The 19,768-nt window shown below is 37.0% G+C and overlaps 1 protein-coding gene across 1 annotated transcript; it reads left to right on the plus strand.

Annotated features, from left to right (window-relative positions):
- Nucleotides 1-7,811: 7,811 nt before the first annotated feature.
- Nucleotides 7,812-15,708, plus strand: LOC100888222. Its single transcript, XM_003728235.3, has 5 exons — nt 7,812-9,050; nt 9,725-9,923; nt 10,905-11,087; nt 13,873-14,015; nt 14,843-15,708. The coding sequence occupies exons 1-5, from the start codon at nt 7,846-7,848 to the stop codon at nt 14,967-14,969; spliced, it is 1,857 nt and encodes a 618-aa protein (XP_003728283.2). The 5' UTR covers nt 7,812-7,845; the 3' UTR covers nt 14,970-15,708.
- The last annotated feature ends 4,060 nt before the right edge of the window (nt 15,709-19,768 follow it).

Raw genomic sequence — 19,768 nt, forward strand, 5'->3', positions numbered from 1 at the left:
GCATCACTCGCATAATATCCTTCAAAACATACAAGTAAAATATTGTAGAAAATCTGTATTCAAGTGGTATCATGTAAGCACAGTTTACACTGTATATTTACAAGATCAGTGCTACAACAAAATGACTATTCCGCTTGCTCTTTTCAGTATTAAAGGAGTAACTACAACAAAGTGTATACATATTTGCCAGGCTGATATTTGCCATTTCAACTCCCATAGCGATATTCATACACACGTATATGACAGAGGCCTAGAGTGGAAAATAGAAATCCCATCCATGCCCAAGCTCCCTGCTAATACTAAAATTTACCTACTAAACTGATATTAACAACCCTTCGGACTGCAGACTAATTTCCAGCAAAGTAAAAGTGAAGTGTAAAAAAAAGGTATATTGCTTGGTTTTATACTATAGTTTTGCTAGGGAAAGTAATTTTCAATACAACAAAACTTCAAAAACAAGTGAGGGGGTAGCATAGAGCTATATAATAAGACTTATACTATAGCTTTATAGCAGGGTATTTATATGCCTACAATAATTTCCATGCGAATATAATTATACGAGATTGTCATGCATTCAAAGAGCGTGGGAAAGGAAAAAGTTCATCGATTTTTACAATCCAAGGAATGTTTACACTTACGTAGTAAGCCAACGAAGGGAGGCAGTTTTGTTTATGTCCTGTATAGAATAAGATCAATATTTCTCTTTTTAAAGCTATAGATGTCCCGGGCAGCACAATAGTAAACGTATCTTATACGCGGGAGAAATAGTAAAGTCTCAATTGGAAAACGTGTTTTGTACAAGGCATAATAATTGCGTTGTTTTCCGGCTATTACCCTCCACATTTTTAATTGAAAAAAAAAAGGTTATCCATATCCTATCATCCCACGCATTCTGAATCCCCAATTTGAAAAATTATTTCAACCGTCATTAATAACACATGAAAATGAAGAGTCCATTTAATAACTCCATTTCATGCTCTCCAATTATCCTAATGTAATGATCTCTCTCTCTCTCTCTCTCTCTCTCTCTCTCTCTCTCTCTCCCCTCTCTCTCTCTCCCCCTCCCCCTCTCTCTCTCTCTCTCTCTCCCCCTCCCCCCTCTCTCTCTCTCTCTCTCTCTCTCCCCCCTCTCTCTCTCTCTCTCACTTTCTGAATACACATATCACTCAGTCATTTAGGGCAGTATTGTCCCTGCTCTAGTCTTGTTCATCTTACACATTTGTGTTTCTCCTATTATCCTAGAATTTCCATTGTTTCATACTATCATTTATGTTAACATTTTTTTTTACTCTAAAATATACACGAAATCATCTTGCATATAAGTTTCATGCTTATTGAGTTGTCACCTTGTTTCATCTATCAACCATGTGATATTTGGTATGTAAAGTTTGTCTTCTTTGTGAAATAAAGAACACTGAAATGTGCAAATGTGTAGTTGAAAAACTTTCGAGTAATATTGGTGAACACAATTATATACCTTGATTATCATCAATTTTACCACCGTGGATTGCAGTGAGAATACACTGATTCTGTGTATATAATTATGAGCTCACTCTTTTTAATCTCACATCTTGCTACCGTGATGGAGCGCTTTAAGCACGAGCACGTACGAGATGTTGCTATGGAAACGGCTGACGCTCTAGTGTTTGCTATTCGTTTAATCCGAATGCTCTAAAAAGTCTCTCCGCATGCATGCATACGTGAATAGCAATATTATAGCAGTTCCCTCGAAATGATATCCTTTGAAAGGAAATTAAGTAATCCATATTCACCGTCACAAAGTCGGTTTGCAATGCATTATTCGCGTGTACAAATATTATAGGCCAATTATTCAATAAATCATTTTGGGGGCAATTTTCCTTATTCTATTGTACTGCCTTTAGAAATTACGTCTGGATTACGTACCATGCCACTGTTGTGTACTCACGTTTTCACATTTCAGTAGGTGACACCTCGGGATGATTTTTTAGAAAGTCTTAGCGATCGTATTATGATAGATTTACAATCTTTTTATATATGAACCTATAGGTTCATATATAAAAAGATTGTAAATCTTTGATTGAAGCAGATAGATTGCAGATAGATAGATTGTAGCAGGGCTCAAATTAATTTTTTGTCCACGGGGGCTCTTCCAACAAAAAAAGAGCCCACGTGAGTCTTCTCACGGGGGCTCTTTTAGTGCTGACGGGGGCTCTTATTTTAAAACAAATTTCCATTGAATTGGTACCCATGAAACTCCTAAATTCCTTGGTATTTTATCATTAATAATAATCAAATAATCCGTTTTTTATATAGCGCTCAATACACCGATCCAACGATGTGCCTAAGCGCTTTACAGATATATTATTACCCCGGTCATCGGATTCAGGCTTAGTACCCGCATACAATGTGTGCACATTTTCCACTCCCTGGGGAGCATTCTCATTTATTTAAGTCGGCATTTTCACTCTTTGAAATTTACTTGTTACATAGCTGAGAAGGGAAAAAAGAAGGAGAGAAAAAAGGGGAAAGATATATATATATTTTTTAAAGTGTTCCTTTCCCACTTGTATCACAGAGAAACAACAGTTTAAGTTAAGTCTAACATTAAAGTTAATTTGTTATTAAAATGTAGAGTACAGCCTTTGGCCTTAGGCCTAATTTAGGTCGTAACTGTTACTGTTTTTAAATCTAAAGTAAAATTAGACGGTTTTCATGGTTAGACCAAGTAATTCAGAATTATTTTTTTTTACCCGTCACTGAGACCAGGTCAATCAATCTTCTAGATCCATTATTAGGGTCTAACGTTAGTAGATAAGGTAGATGCAGGCGCGGATCCAGCGGGGGTGAGCGGGCCTTGCCTCCCCCCCCCCCCTTTCTGCAAGATAGAGAGAGAGAGAGAGAGAGAGAGAGAGAGAAGGAAAATAAGGGAAAGGGAAAGAGGAGAGAAAGGGAAAGAAAGAAGAGGAAGAAGAAAAGAAAAGGAGGAAGGAGGAAATCGGGGGGGGGGGGGCGAAAGGGCCTTGCCTCCCCCCCCCCCCCCAATAAAACAAAATAAGAGAGAAGGGAGGAAGGAAACGGAAAGAAAAAAGAAAAAGAGGAGATAAAGGGAAGGAAAATTGAGAAAGAAGTAAAGAAAAGAAATTTTCCCGCCAACAAGTTGCGGATGGGACTGGGGCAAAAGGCCTTTGCCTCCCCCCGCCCCCGCTAAAAAAAAGAGAGAGAAGAAAGGAAAAGGAAAAAAGAAGAGCTAAAAGGGACCAAAAAAAGAGGAAGAAGAAAAAAAAGGGTGAAAAGAATTTCGATGCGGTGTTCGAGTAGAATTCTGTGAGATGATGATATACTTTCTGACTCGTAGCTTGAATTGTCTCTATCCAGATATCTGTTGATAGTATTATAGAATATAGAAGCCTGAAATGACCTTCTGCTCGTAACCGACAAGTCACCGCATTATAAATTGCAAATAGTGTTCTACAACATGATGGTGGATGAAACTTTCTAATATTCGAAGATATATGACCTTCAGACCATATTTTTTCATTATTTTTTATTCAATCAATCAACGTCAAAGAATTGATTGATCATCGCTCTTCAATTTATTATTTCACCTTTGTATGTACTTTCATTCGTATGCATCACGAAAGAACACTGAATTGGATTCTTCAATCTTTGTTTTGATTAATTTCCTCCCCTTTCCTTCTCCCTGTTTAATTCTGATACAATTTTCAATTTTTTTTTTAATCAAGGCAAAATATTATTTTCATATTTTCGTCTTCTTTCTCTACTGATTTAATGAAACGTCAAAGCTTCCGCGATTCGCGCGGACGGGGGGGGGGGGGGTAAAATGAATTCCGACGAGGATTATTTTCGAGAACGATACAACGAAACGTCCCTGCAACATCTTTGCTGATCTTCTTCTCAATATTTATTTGTTGGTCGAGTTACATTATTTGTTGTTCTTTATATTTCAGAGAATTCTTTTCACAACGAAAAACTTCTCAATGTTTCAGTCCTTGCGCGATCGACTCCAGCTCCAGCAGATATTGGGCGTCAGCGTGCCTATCGGTACTACCGGCGCAGTATAGTGTAACAAATCAGTGTTTTAGTATTGGACGAAGATTAAGCATTTTCTGTTGTACGAGCATGCGCTATAGCAATATGGTGCATCGTTGATTTAGCAATTACCAAACTGAAGGAAAATGAGCATAAATTACATATTTTGATCATGTTGGTGCAATTATCATGTTTCTTTTGGGGATATTACTTGTATAGTAGTGATCTAATCAGGAATAAGGGGTTATACTGAAGATTATATGTGAAGATTTTATGGGATTAGCAGAAATGTTAGGTTGAAGTGTTGTTTTACTAACGAAGACATAATATTGTCCTTTTATACGGTTATGTAAAGGGAAATTATTTGTAAGGGTAGAATTGTGTATCTAGGGCTTTCCACTGCACTGTATCCGATACAGGCCAGCCTCACCGAGGCTGGCCTGATAGGTGGCCTGATAGGTGGCCTGATAGTTGGCCTGATAGTTGGCCTGATAGTTGGCCTGGCCCTACCTTTACTTGAGTCTTACATCTAGTCTACTACCAGTCTTGTACTTGTGCTGAGTTTACCCTGTATGTTGATTGGATCGCATTAAAGGATTTCTACATACAACTCATGATTGGTTTGATTTCTTGGAGCAGTGAAACCGTAGTTAGACGAATGGACGAGAATCAGTGACAAGTATTGACAAAGCATGATTGACTGCTCGAGGGATGTTCAATTGATTGATGATGTGCTCAAGACGTTTTTAGGTGACCGATTGCAGTCGATGGACGAATGATTGTTGAGATACGTGTGAGCAGTAAAATAATAACTCCAGCCATTAAGCTACGGGCATATATTTTGTCCAAACGGACGGAGAGCGCCTGGCCAGACACGGGCATCCTGACAAATACTACGTGTCAAGCCAAGGTGGCAGAATCGTGTCCGCCACAATATAGCCACTGCTGACGGCCGCATTAGCTGCACTGCGAGCTTCCGTCGTTTGTATCGGTAATAGGGCGCTTTAGTAACGAGACGGAAGGCAAAGAGGACGGGAGAATTCACTCAACCGAGATCAAATAATGTATGCAGTTCGGATTCTGTCTATTGAAATACTATTATTCTTATCAGGTGAATGAAATAATTTGTATTGAGGCACTTCACAAAGACTTATGCATTAAATTTGGTTACATTACGAAAATGACGGAAGGCAAAGACGAGGGTAACCGAGCAAAATAATCAATCTGCGCATGTGCGAACCAGAATTGTCTCCGTCTTGTTGATTTTCACGACCTGTCTCGGCCATAATAGCGTTCGTTCCCTAAACTCGACGGAAGAGTTGTATCGCCGTACAATAGACCATTTTCGTAATGTAACCAAATTAAATGCATACGTCTCTGTGAAGTGCCTCAATACAAATTATTTCATTCACCTGATACGAATAATAGTATTTCAATAGACAGAATCTTAACTGCATACATTATTTGATCTCGGTTGAGTGATTTCTCCCGTCCTCTTTGCCTTCCGTCTCGTTACTAAAGCACCCTATTACATAGAGATGGGAGAGAAAGCGCCATCTAAGTTCCATTTCATTGGTTAAAGGTTTGAAAATTGATACCCATTTTGTGTTAAAGTTATATAAGAAAAGATAATCTTTATTTTATAATTCCACGGGGGTGACTTTTAATTTTGCAATCGCCCCCGTGGGCGACCTGACGGGGGTGATTATGGAGCTCACGGGGGCGAATTGCCCATCGCCCCCGTGTATTTTGGGCGCTGCTACATAGACTATCATAATAATTGCCGACAGCCTCATACAATAGCTACACAATTCAAAGCTATGGCTTAGCGGAAAAGCAGTGGTCTCGTAACCGGGAGGTTCCAGGTTCGAAACCAACTTGCCCTTTGGTCTCTGTATTTGTATCACACACTATTTTAGGTTTCGTCATCTTATTTTATAGCCCTATCAAGAAAGCGATAAAAACATCGATAGTGATGATGTAATAATTAATGCCTCATTGATAGGCATTCGTTTTTTAATTACTATGTTGACGCATTATTGGTAGGCATCTGTAATTTTTTTTCATTTTTCGTCATCTTTTTAAATATTCATAATTATTTGGGGAAAGAAACCGTTAATATTAATATGTCTATTTATGTGCATGCAGTTAGCATCATACACAAGTGCTCTCTCTCTCTCTCTCTCTCACTCTCTCTCTCTCTCTCACACACACACACACACTCTCTCTCTCTCTCTCTCTCTCTCTTTCTATTATAAAGACAATGCTACTGGTTTTAAGCCTGTCCCTTTCTTACTGAATGCAGTCGGATCCAGGGTTTTAAAAATGAAAATGGGGAGGGGGAGGGGGGGGGGGGATAAAATTAACCGATAGCTTTAGCGCGTGGCGTTACCATGGTAATTATCGAATGCTCCAATCTATTACAGAGTTCAACGCGAAGTTAGTCAGCATTATCAATTCTGTGGAGCGTTTTCAACAGTTTTCATCCATAATCCTAAGTCATATAAATTATCATAATTGTTTCAGAATCTCTTCTTTATTGCTATAAGTTTGCGTTGATTCCGTTAAAGAAAATGTTTCAACGTTTACTGTATCACTAGCGTATTTTGAAGGAGGGGGCAGGGGGGGGGGGCACTTGGCCCTCCTGACAGGTGTCCGACCTAGAAACATAAATCCAGACTTCCTAGTGTAGTTAACGGTTTAGGAAGAATATTACTGTTAATCAAGATATAGGCTACATGAATTGCGTACATTATCAAAGAAATTATTTTACCTAATTTCTTCCTCAAGTCATTTCGGCCTATTAGTGTATTTTAACTTCATGCATATTCCGGAGGCTTCAAAGGTGGTTTAAATTTAATTTCCATTTCCCGGCATTACCTTGTAATGTGTTGAAGTTGTTTTCCTCTCTTGAAATCACAACCCCCGCCTTCTCTTTCCCTCTAGGGATATGCCGGGCATCAGGAATATTCGAATATCAAGGATGAAGAGGCTCCACTGTGCACTGTTAGCGATAATAAACCAAAGAATGTTGCCCATTGTTGCCATGTCAGGAATGCTCTTTCAACCCCTTTGGTAATCCTGCACAGTGATTAAAATCTTTCCTTTTGAAAAAGAGTGATTTGATTTGATTTGATTTACCAATATGAAAACATATAAATATATTAAAAAAATACATGATAACATGAGAAAATAACATTGGATGGATCGCCCTGCTCAGCTGTGTCAGTGCAGCACAGCTGTTGTACCGAGGGTCCAGTTCACAATACAAAACAAAATCTTGAGAGAAAATGATATATCACAAATTAAATTCTTAACATATTGGTATAACATAAAGACAATATCGTTTACACAGTATCATGTCCCCACCCACCCAAGAGAAAAGCCTAGGACCCACACCCACCCTGTTAATGATCAATATTACAATTATTCTTCTATTTCACGGGGAGATAGTTTTCAACGTATGTTTATTTAATAACCTTATGAATTCATTGTAATTTCGGGATGATTTCAAGTAGAAGGTATAGGCCTAATCCAGGGGGTGTACGTAGTGCCATTACTTATCAAAATTAGGACAAGTCATATACAGCTGGCTGTGTTCGGGCTATATTGTAAGGTTGAAAGAGACAACAAAAAAACAGTGGTAAGTATTTAATAATTCCACGTGATTACAGATTTTAAGGCATCATTTTCAAAGTACGGCGCCAAGTGGATGGCAGGCATCTGTCTAGAATAGATGCCGCCACGTGTTTGCTGCCACCGCTCTCTAATCTTTGTGCAATTGCGCTTGCGCAGTGACACAAAGTTATAATCATGGCGGCTGCTACCGTTGGAAATAAATTTATCTCATTGTTTGCAATTTTTCTTCTCCTCCGTGACGCGGGTGGAATTTTGCCGACACTAACAACTGTTGATATCAGTAGGGAAGTGACAGAGAAATGCGTCATTGCTGTGTTTCCCTCAAAAAATGGTAATTTACTGGAGATTGCAGACGAAATCGGGCAGCTTTTTCTTCCAGCGCAGGTCCGCGCTAGGACGCAGGGAGTTTCGGGGCCAGGGGATGGCAACAAACCGAGCACTGCGAACGAAACTCGAGTGACTGTGGGTATAATTGAAGAGCCATTTGGTCAAAATGATGATCGTGTGAGAATAAAGAATTCATTCTCTGAGTCAGAAAATGATGTGGTAATTGCCTTTCCACAGATCAAGAAGGACCGTACATGCCTGATTCCTCCTCCCAAATCGTTCTTGATAGGGGAAGCATATCATGGTCCAATCTCTAAAACACACTTGTTAGAATTTATCAATATTCAATGCCTTACTTATGTGGATGTTAGTGGCGGGCTGAATATAGAGGGCCTTCACAGGCGGGGTATTCTAGACACGATGTTCTACATGCGTTATCTACCAGAAAGTATAGAAATGACAGAGCTTTCAAGCGGAAAAGAGGACGGTGGTTATTGTTCAGATAAAGGGATAAAAAGGGAAAGTGGCTCCATGTCGGAGGAAGAAAATTGCCACAAGAAATCGAACCCTTCGGATTCAGTCAATGATGATATCCATTATTCTGATGATAGCCTTCAAAATGACAAACGTGAGGCTTTTAATCATCATGCAACCAAGTACAGTGGGTCAAATGCCCCGATGGCCGAGTGTGAGCGAATTTCTAGTCCATCAAAAGAAGACTTCATCAACTACTACCTGAAGCGATCTCGCCCTGTTGTGATTCCCAACGGAGCAAGGAACTGGCCGGCATTCTCTAAGTGGACCATGGAGTACCTACGCGAGTTGTACGGCGACAAGATGGTCCACATCAAGCTGGCTCCCGATGGTGTCTTTGAAGGAGTGGAACCGGCCTCGCTTTGGGAAGATTTCAATCAGTTTTCTGTTCCTGAGCAAGTGAGCAGTCAACTCCTGTATCCTGATCTTGTTGTTGTCAGACCTGCCACACAAAACTTGAAGTTCTCAGAGTTCTTGGACCTGATCCAAAATGTCAGCGATACAAAGACAAAAAAAAGGTTAATAGTATTTTGGTAAACGAAATAATCATGTATCTTGCTTCAAATTTAGTTTTCTCTATGAATTTGTTAGAATGTAAACCAAAAACAATAATGCTTTTTAACATTTGTTTGTGTCATGAAAAAAAGTAATGGAAAGGAATAGAAATAAATGAAAAATGTTCAAAGTCAGAGAAACATTAGTGAAAGTTGGAAAGAAAGAGTTCCTTGAAGTTTGAAGATACAAAGAGATCCCAGGTAAGATAACTGCATGTTCATGTAGTTTAGACATTTGAGAATCTCAGTAGACTGCATATATTTCATGTATTGTGTTTATACATGTAGATCTGAATCATTCTGTGAATAGAAGGAAAAAAGAAGAATAACACTGAAGATTTTCAGAGCAAGAGAACTCTGGGAGGCTCTAAAAGGTTAGAGGATAAAACTAAAAGGAAATCTCACTTTTCCATTTTGAAAAAGCCTTTTTAAACTTTGAAAGATTTTTTGTTGTTGTAATAGTTCTGCAAAATAGTTGCTTTAGACCCAACCCCCAATGATTTAAATTGCATTTTGTAAATTATATACATATGTTCTAACTTCTCTCAAATAAGGACTATTAAATGTAATGGTAGCACACAAAAAAAGGGGAACCTTAAACTCCCTTCTCCTATCATTTCCTTGAATTCTCTTTACAGAGATGAAGATCAGGCAAGAGTCTCGGCCTATCTGGAGTATTCCTCCATCCTATCACACTTTCCCCAGTTGGAGGAGGACGTTGAAGAACCAGCCTTCATCCAGGATGTCCTTGAGCGCCGACATCTCAACATCTGGCTCAGCGACGGCGACACTCTTGGAAAACTTCACTTTGACCCCTTTGATAACTTCCTGTGTCAGGTGTGTTTATGTAGGTCAAAGTTCAAATGTACCACTCACTGTACGATCTGACTGCCATTACATATTTGAAGAAATCTCTTCTTCTTCTTCTTCAAAATAATCTGCCTCCTTCACTGCTGAAGATTCTTGCAGATGTGTGCAAGTGTGTGGCGACATAGGGATGCCCAGGTGTGCAGGTGAAAGGTGTATATAAACATAGTGCCAGTAAAAAAATCAGTCAGTTATGGAAATTTAAACAAACGTTATCTGCCTGATTCAGGTTCTGATTTATTATGATTTTTAACAATCCAAGTTTGATTGCATTCTAGGCAGTAGAGGTGAGTTTGGCTTTAAAGTGTAGACATTTCGCAAAAATTGTCTAATGCCCCAACAAGAACCATTTTGGTTTTTTCTCCTAAAAGAAAGCTTGCAATAGAAATGTTTATTTATTGTTCATATGGCTATTCAGAACTCAATCATTTTCTTTATTTTGCATACTTTTGAATGTATTGCTCACTATGAACATAACTGACAAAGAAAGCGGACAAAATATACAGTTCCTCAGGTAGACAAAGGAACATCCCTTCACTGCTATTATGTAAAAATGTGTAGAACAGGTGTCACATGCATATTCACCTTTTTACATAATAGCTGTGAAGGGATGTTCTTTTGTCTACCTGAGGAACTGTATATTTTGTCCGCTTTCTTTGTCAGTCATGTTCATAGTGGCTATTGTAAATTCTTCAATAATCTGAATGTTGTCGGATCTTATTATGTAAAGATTTTCATAGCCAGGGAGCTTTTTCCTCAAAAAAGAAGGGGGATACCAGTACAAGAAAAAGGGATGAATCGTGAAATGAGACGACAGCATAATCAGTGCATGCATGACTTGCCCCCCCTCCCATCCATTTTCAGAAATAAGCTACATGTATGGTGTTGCTTAATGGCTGAGTAGATTCACCAAACATTTATTTTATTTTTTATTTTTATTTTTTTGTTCAGCTGCGAGGCAGGAAGGAGCTGACACTCTTTGAACCTCATAACAACACCCAGCTCTATGAGGCCCACATTCCTGAGGCTCTGCTAGGTTTTGATCCAGGCTCTCAGAGATTCCGGCGTAAGAAGCTGATGGATAGTACCTCTATGGTGATGTCTCCAGTGGACATTCATGACCCTGATTATCAGGTTTGTAAAGCTTTGTCCAGGGGGTGTTTCATAAAAACTTGTCATCAGTGTCAAATGAAAGTTTTTGTTATAATCCAATCCAAAAGATATTTGATATAGCGCCTTTTCCTTGCAGTTACAAAGCGCTGCACACACGCTCCACAATGTTTGGGCCACTTAAAAAAAAAAGTTAGACACTTCTCAGAGATCAGTAGAGTATGGTAATAAAGTAATTTCTAACAGAATAGATGTGACTTGAGTAGTGAAATCCTTGCTTCTGATTGGTTATCAGCAGCTTTGTCACCGATTTTTGTCGTTTGTCATTGAAAAGGCTTTGTGAAACGGGTCCCTGATGTGACGTAGTTTTGTTCTGTACTAAACAAAATCATTACACTTTTATTTTCCCTCAATTTTCAATCATTCATGCATGTGTTTGATTGATCGCAACTTCAAAAATCATTACGATCGTATTCTTGATCAGAATTTGCTCAAACTTTCACCAACCTGTTCCTCTCATTCTTCTGCTTCTCTTATAACCAACTTAATATCAGGATGGACTTCCCCTTTAAAGCGTGAAGTGGTAGGTTGTACGCCATGTGCTATTGTGACATTTATATCAAATATACCTCTCTGAATCTCAGCACACCTAGGAGGTGTTTCACAAAGACTAAGATCGACTTTAAGTTGGACTTAACTATGGCAGGCTGTTCATTCCACTAGTTCCTCTTAACATTCCTGGCATTAGTTTCTCAAGGGACTTACAAATTGGGGTCACAAATCTTCAGAATTTACCTTTTTTGATAGTTCATTGTTGATTGAAAAAACATTATCTAAAGATCATAATTGAGAGACCAATGGTGATAGCAACTAGTGCATAAATGGCCTGCCATAGTTAAGTTCAACTAAAAGTTGATCTTAGTCTTTGTGAAACACTCCCCAGGTGCTCTATTTTGTGGGCATGCATATTGGTCGATTTACTGAGAAGGACCGTACCTCCAGCACAATTGCTCATGCACATCTTTGAAATTGATTGTAATTGACAACATTGTGATAGACACATTTATCGTAGCAAAAAGAATGTCTTTGCTGCATGAACGTCTTCGGAGTTGGCCATGGTGGTAGCTGAGTGGTTTGATCACTTGACTAGGAATGCAAAAGGTCATGGTTTTGAACCCTGGCACGGCACTTTCAAGGTTTCAAGGTTCCTTTATTTTTCCACATATTGTAACATAATCAAATGAATGTGCAATATGTACAAATTCAATAATATAATATTAAACAATAATTATACAATTATCCAAATAAATCATTTAAGATTGGCACAGTCCGGCTTGAAAACATAGTGGAGGAGGATATTAAAAAAGCATGGATTGTATTTTATAGACCCCTTGAGAATAAAAAAAATAAATAAAAAAGTTAAAAGTGCTCGTCAATATGAATAGAAAAATAAAGGTATAAGAATGCTTAGGTAATCCTACACCGCCGCCCCCCCCCCCCCAAGGCTACAAAACAAAAAGGTTGTCTTTAACATTAATGTATACGCATAATTTTTTACAGATATCGGAAATAATAAGAAACGATGACCTTTCTAGCAGAGACTAGAAGAGAGGGAGAGAGAGAGAAAGATAGAGAAAATGGAAGATGAAGCATGAAGGATGGGGACATTACACACTATGGTTACTTTTGCGGTGTTTTGATCTTGCATCCCTGAGGAAAGCATTTTATCTTCATTGCTTCTCTCCACCCAGGCGTTCAATGAGTACATGGTAGGATATCAATGAGCTCATGCGTGCCCTTGGTGATTGGCTGGAATGCTCCCTGGAATGGAGAGGGTGTAAGCATATAATTACCGTTGGTGAAGGTGATGGGACACACTATCACTTCCGAGGCGATGTGGATGTAGCTATCTTCCCGAAGCGAAGCTGAGGAAAGATAGCGTATACATTCAGATCGCTGAGGAAGTGATAGTTTGCCATCGCCTGAAACCAAAAGGTGATTATTTGCTTTATATTCCACATCAGAAACATTTCACTTCTTCCGTCATTTTAGAGCAACAAGTCTTCATAACAGCTAGCAAACGGTGTATGATACGTACAGTGTATGCAGTATGGTAGTGTGACCGTATAGTTCGCACGTGACGAAAGTTCGCGTACGAACACTAAAAGAGAGCAATACGTATACAAACGTATACAATTAAACAAACTTTAAACAAACTTTTTTTCTCCCATCAATGATGGGCGAACTATCTTTCGTCACGTGATTTACTTTAGACCAATCGTAGAGCAAGATTCTTAGTATGTGGAATATAATACTGCATAGCGCAGAATTGTAATCTAATCTAGTGACTGGTACCTAGGATGTGTGATGGCGATAAGTGATAGAGCATTGGTCTTATAACCGGGAGTTTCTGGGTTCCAAACCAAGAGGATGCGCTAGTGCCCTTTGGTAGGGCAGTACTAGTAGTACCTAAACCTAGCCCTAAACTTAGCATAAAATCCAGTTGCAATTAACCCTGACACAAACCTGAAACCTTTGATGAATAAAGTTGCTGGAGCATGTACCTTGGATACCAGAGTCATGTGAACAAGCCAAATCAATTCAATTCAAATCATTTTATTCTTGAACATCGAATAAAACATCAGATTGTACATTCGTAAATAACCACATTTGAACAAGAAAAGGAGGGCAACAAAAAGTATACACTTGAAAATAGGAAGCCTCCAGATTATTACATTGTGTGTACCGGTACATGTCAGATGAAAATTGCCTTAAATTGTGTTTTAAAATTACTTGTTTCATTGAACAGAGATTTCCTGAATTTGGTGGAGCTCGACCTTTAAACTGCACTCTGACAGAGGGCGACATTCTCTTCATGCCAGCGTTCTGGTGGCACGAGGTACAGTCCTATCCCAATCAAAGGGAAGGGAGAAATCTAGCGGTCAATTTCTGGTAAGTGGTTCAGTGATCTTTGACAATGTTTTCTTCTGAGATCTTTTTCTCTTTTGCTGTCTATTCAATTTTTGATTTAATTTTAATTTTTATATTTTAAATTTAAATTTCAAATTGTCAGTTCTCAATTTTCAATGATTTTCAATTTCCATTATAAATGCAATATTATTTTCATTCTCAATTCTTGTTTGCCTGAATGGAAATTTGCTTTGCTCACATTTGACAAAATGTGAGATTTTTGCCTTTGACGCAGCACCCTTTTTTTATTGCCCCCAATAAAAAGTTGGAAGATAACAGAGTTTTTAGAATACCACCAAAGTATATATACATTTAAGTGATAGAACTTTAAATGCATCATTTAACAACGTTGAATCTGAGATGCATGGCCCTACGTGTTATCAATGTCTGTGATATGGTGTAACATTGAAGCCATAAAAAATTGTGCTTCAAAATGATCAAGAAGTGCCTCAAAAGTAAAAATCTTTGAGTGACCGGTTTTACCATACTCGTTTTCCCCAATACAGGTAGACTGTAGTGTTATGAAAACTGTTAGGCAAATGCAAACATTTTGTTTTGATTTCCAATCATAAATATCTTAATAATCAGACAGGCGATCGGCTTGTAAAAATCATTGGGTTCCTGACTGACCTAAAGGTTTATAATTATCATTGCAGCATGAGCTAAATCCAGGATTTTGTTTCAGAATCTGAGACAAAGTTACCAGATCCCTTTAAGAAAAATATCTTGTTACCTTGATAACTTGAAAATAAATGTCTTTCTCATTAGATTTTATAATTTGATATATCTTTGTATTTATGATTTTGCAGGTACGAGCCATTCTTTACCAAAGAATTTCCCTGTGCAGAGTGCAAGCTGGATGTCAACCCATATTACAGACATCTACTACACGTTGAAAATGAGCCCTTTAGAGAAGATGATCATTTCGAAGACTAGATGAAAGTCTTTCTTCAAATTGGCAACACTGATATTTTTCCTTTCACTTTTACATCATTCTAATGAAAAGTCATATATGTGGGAAATTAATGATAATAATAATAGCTAGTTCTTATATAGAGCTTTTCAGGACCGAAGGCCCTCACAAAGCGCTTTACAGATATACATATTATTACCCTGGTCATCGGATTCAGGCTTACCCCCACACAATGTATGCACATTCTCCACTCCCTGGGGAGCTTTTCAGCTGGGCCTCATTTTTACAAGCACACACTTGCTAATCTAAGCACATTAGCTTTCGCATCCTACCAGGTACCCATTTAACACATGGGTGGAGAGTGGCAAATGTAGATCAATGTTTTGCCAAGTTGAGATACATTCACTTGAATTGTAAAAAAACTAAAGTTTAAAACATAATCTTTCATGGGAAGCCAATGTCATATTTTTGCCAATATGTTCCTAATTTGAAGATTTATAAGGATTTATATTCTCTTCAAACTCCTGCAATGAAATATCATTTGGAAGTGCTGCAAAAACAGACCATGCATAAGAAAAATAGAATCATAACCACAGTGCATGTGTATCTTTTTGTCATCAGTACTATTATACTGTTAAAATTGTGGTAAAATGAGGTAAAAATGAATTCCAATGTGTTTCTGCCTGTAGCCCTGTAGAGATTTTATGACATCATTCCATTTATGTTTACTTTTTATAAAATATCATATCATTAGCATGATGTCAAAAAAAAAATGTGTGTATGAATGGCAAATTGGGAGGAAAAAAAGGACCCTACCAGGATTCTTTGATCTGAGTGCTTTCAAATACAGAAAAGTTAAAAAATAATTGTGTCAGAATATTATGCAGATGGTTTCTAAAGACATTATACAGCATCAATCGAGAATGAGGCCTTTGATAAATATATATCTGAAATTTCTCTCTTACTTTTACAAACTTTATTTCCACGTAATGTACATGAGGATTGCGATATAAATTGTACTGAGTATAAAATGTAGGCATACTAGGTAGTCTTTCATTCAATATTTGTAAAATGCACTCCTTTTTTTTCACTTTTTTGCTATTTTGTAACATGGGGCATAACCCAATGAAGATGAAGCACAGATGGAAGCATGGTTTTGATTTAAGATTTGATGTTTTTTTGAAAGTTTTATTTTTTAGCCTTTCTGTTCTACCAAAGTATGTTGTAAATTTCTTTCTTTCTCTTTAAATAGACATAGAACAATGGGATTAATGCTAGAAATTCATGAACCCAAATTGACTTTAAGAAGAGAATTAAACTCATCTTATTTTTAAGCCAGTTGAATACAATTAACTAGTTGTGGTTGTTATTTTTTACCTGACTGCTAAGAAAGCGTAAATGCTTGTATTGCAAGTAAGCAACCAGACGGCCGACGGCTTAAGGTCCTCTCCGAGGGTCCTGGTAATGAGGATTAATGCCTTACCAAATGGTGGTGTTTCATTTTGGTCAAATGTTGTCTGCTGAATCGGTCAAGGCAGTCCAATGTTCAGTTATGTGTACGAGTTCCCACTGACTAACACTATGCCACTTTGGATTAAGACTCTATTGAAATATCAAATACTGGAACTACCTCGAAAAATCAGAGATCAACATCTAAAACTGACCAATATTTTTCTCATTTCATGTTCGATGTTGGATCATGAATTCAAGGAAAAATAAACATCAACACAAAACAGTAAAACTATTAGCATTAAATCACTAATTGTATACCAATGAATTGAAGAATAAATGCTATCTTTGATTTTTTTTCCCCCATTTTAATCTTTCCATGACATTTATCCACTAAATATCATGTTAATGAGGCTGTACATGATGATAATCTAAATTTGATCATCGGCATGGATTTTGTTTTATATCTGAATCTGAAACGTTGAAGGAAATTGTTAGTTCTTTCTTTTTTTTAGTATGAAGACTTGTCTTCCAAATTTATTGTGGCCTTATAAATGACAAAAACATTTTGCTGATAATGGGACCCTTGCCCATGAACAAACTTGTCAGGATACTTTAAATCATTATGAATCTATGACACATCCAATGTTACAGTGGAAACTCATTATGAAAATTACATTGGGGCAATGCAATTCCTTTTTTTACAGTGAAACCTGTATATAAAGACCACTATAAAGAAGGAAACATGAAAAAGTGGTCTTCTTAAAGGTAGGTGGTTTTTATGTGCAGGTTTCAATGAGAAACCATATTCAAGGGAAACAAAAGATGTGGTCTTTCTATACAAGTGGTCTCTAAAGAGAGGTTTCACTGTTCCATGTATCTTGCTTTATCAGGGTAAAAAAAAGTCACTATAAAGAGCTTGGACCAGTAGAATTTCTTTGTTTTATCAGGTGTCTCATGATATCAAAGCTATTTATAACTAATTTCCAATGTACAGCACTTTATATTTTATCCTTTCAATATTTGTTATCCATAATTCAAGATGACTGGAACAAAACGCAGTGATGGATGTTGTTATCTATCCTTAGTAATCTTAAGTAGGTTTATGAAGAACATGGAAAATTTGTGACTTTTACCAACAGCACTTTTATTAATTATAAAACAGCATTTTATGATTGTGTTGTATGTATGCAATAGTACATGTAGTTTGATTATTACGTCAAAGGTTCTTTCTTATTATTTAGAAATTAAATATTGGGTGTCGTGCAGTGGTTAATTTATTTTCAAAATGTCATTAATAATATGAATGATATCAGTGTATCTTCGTTGTTATTTTTTTTATTATAAAGAAACTGGATTTACCAAATGCCTAGTTGAAGTATTATTTTTTGGTCGGTTTTGTGAATGAGGGGAAGAAAGAAGAGCTCTGTATTTTGATGAGCAAGCTGTTGTTTTTAGGGAAGCTTAGAGAAGGTTGAGTATAAGTAAAGATGAACAAAATAAATGAAATGAGCTTTCTGGTACTTATATCCTTTCAGTTTTGAAGAGAATCACAAAAGAAATGTCCCTTGAAGTGTGAATGCCCTCATATTTGAAATATGATGAGGAGAGAAACAGTTTGGACCAAACTTTCATGCCCCATGTGTGTAGTCCCACACACCCATTTATATGTGCCATCATACAAGTGACTTTCAGCACGACTAAATCAATTTTTTTATTTTAGCGATTCCAACACCTTATAGTACACATTATTTCTCATGTACTACATTTATACATAATCAACCTTTCTAAAAAGAATCTAGTGTTCTTTTTGAATTCCACAAGTGTATGACCAGGGCACCGTTTCATTAAGCTTGCTTTCAATAACAAGATACAATAACTGTTATTATCTACTGAAATCCTTAACTTTGATTAGCTAGGAGTAGATGTGTCTGAGACGTGGCAGTTATCAAAAACAAGTTCCATGAAACGGGGCCCAAGAACTCCAACTTCATCTATAAAGGCCCTACAGCAAAAATATTAATATTATATGTGTACATAAATGAATGGCAAGCAGGGTGGAAAAAAAAGAGGATGCAATGAACAAAGGACCGTATAAAAGGATATGTGTTGAGATACAGAAATGTGAAATGCACTGTATAAACTCATTTTACTTTGCTATGTTCGTTTTTTATAATAAATATTTTTTCTTTTCCTTTCCTTTCCTTTTCTTACTCTTCTTAACTTTAAAAAAAATGTCCTTTCCTTTATCTCCTGTCTTTCTTCTCTCTTGCAATTTTTCCTCTTCTTTCTTTGTAAAATTTCTCTTTTCTCCATACACTCTTTCCTTTCCTTTCTTTTTCTCTAGTTTCCTTGCTCCATTTCTCTCTCTAAAAAGTCTGTTTCTAATAAAGTGATGCTAGATGTAGACTTCCATTTCATGATGATCATTCAATACATGATTTAAGCCGCTACATTGCCACCACCTTGATCATTGCACAGATAAAATGAAGGGAGTAATAGATTCACTTCTTTTACAAATGATTTGCATTTAATAGAATAAAACCAATTTCATGGTTTTTGCAGGTAATTGCATAAATAACAATTTACTGATACAAGTACAAAGATCTATATAGTATTACTAGTGTATATACAGTTGGTTGGAGTTAATGTCTCCATCTTCATGTAACTTGTACAAATACAGTTAACTCTGCATAACTTGAAGTCGCAAAAGTCAAATTTTCCCTAAGTCGGTATTAATCTATTATGTAAAAATGTGTTATTTACACTTCCTATGGTATGTCAAACTTTGCATATTTTAACCCAAACTATTTTTTCTGCGGTCCCAACAGCTTCAAGTTGTACAGAGTTAACTGTTCATGTATTTTATTTCACAGGATTATTGGGCAAGCTATTTTGTGCCTTACATTACTGACCACATCTAAGGTTAAGTTCATCACTCATCATTGCATTCATTTCACAGCTATACTGGAGCTCAGATCAGACTATTTATGGAGTAAAATACTTGGTAACACTTGTCAATTTACGTTCACAACTGCACAGTACCTGGTAACTTCTTAAAGGAAAACCCAACCCAAATAGACATCTACTCTAAAAGAAAGCAGAAAATTCAGAGAAGCAAACTGATGAAAGTTTCAATTAAATCTGAGTATCTGACTGAATATTAGAAAGTTGTACCGGTAATCAATATAAGTATGGGCACTTCAAATTGGCTGAAGCGGTAATGTCAATGTGGTGTGATGTAGTGCAGGACTGCTTTCCCATCTGTTCCAACATATAAATTGACTAAAATTCGAATTTATAAAAAGTTCATTTCTCAGGAGGGTACATTCTTTTTAGAAGACCTATAATAATATTCTATCTCTGATATCTT

Source organism: Strongylocentrotus purpuratus, unplaced genomic scaffold (genome assembly GCF_000002235.5).
Source record: "Strongylocentrotus purpuratus isolate Spur 01 unplaced genomic scaffold, Spur_5.0 spur5_scaffold_4, whole genome shotgun sequence".
NCBI lineage: Eukaryota > Metazoa > Echinodermata > Echinoidea > Camarodonta > Strongylocentrotidae > Strongylocentrotus > Strongylocentrotus purpuratus.

Coding starts and splice junctions, on each gene's coding strand:
- LOC100888222 (XM_003728235.3), top strand. CDS start 7,846: ATGGCGGCTGCTACCGTTGGAAATAAATTTATCTCATTGTTTGCAATT. Junction 9,051..9,724: donor GATACAAAGACAAAAAAAAG/GTTAATAGTATT, acceptor TTCTCTTTACAG/AGATGAAGATCAGGCAAGAG. Junction 9,924..10,904: donor TTGATAACTTCCTGTGTCAG/GTGTGTTTATGT, acceptor TTTTTTGTTCAG/CTGCGAGGCAGGAAGGAGCT.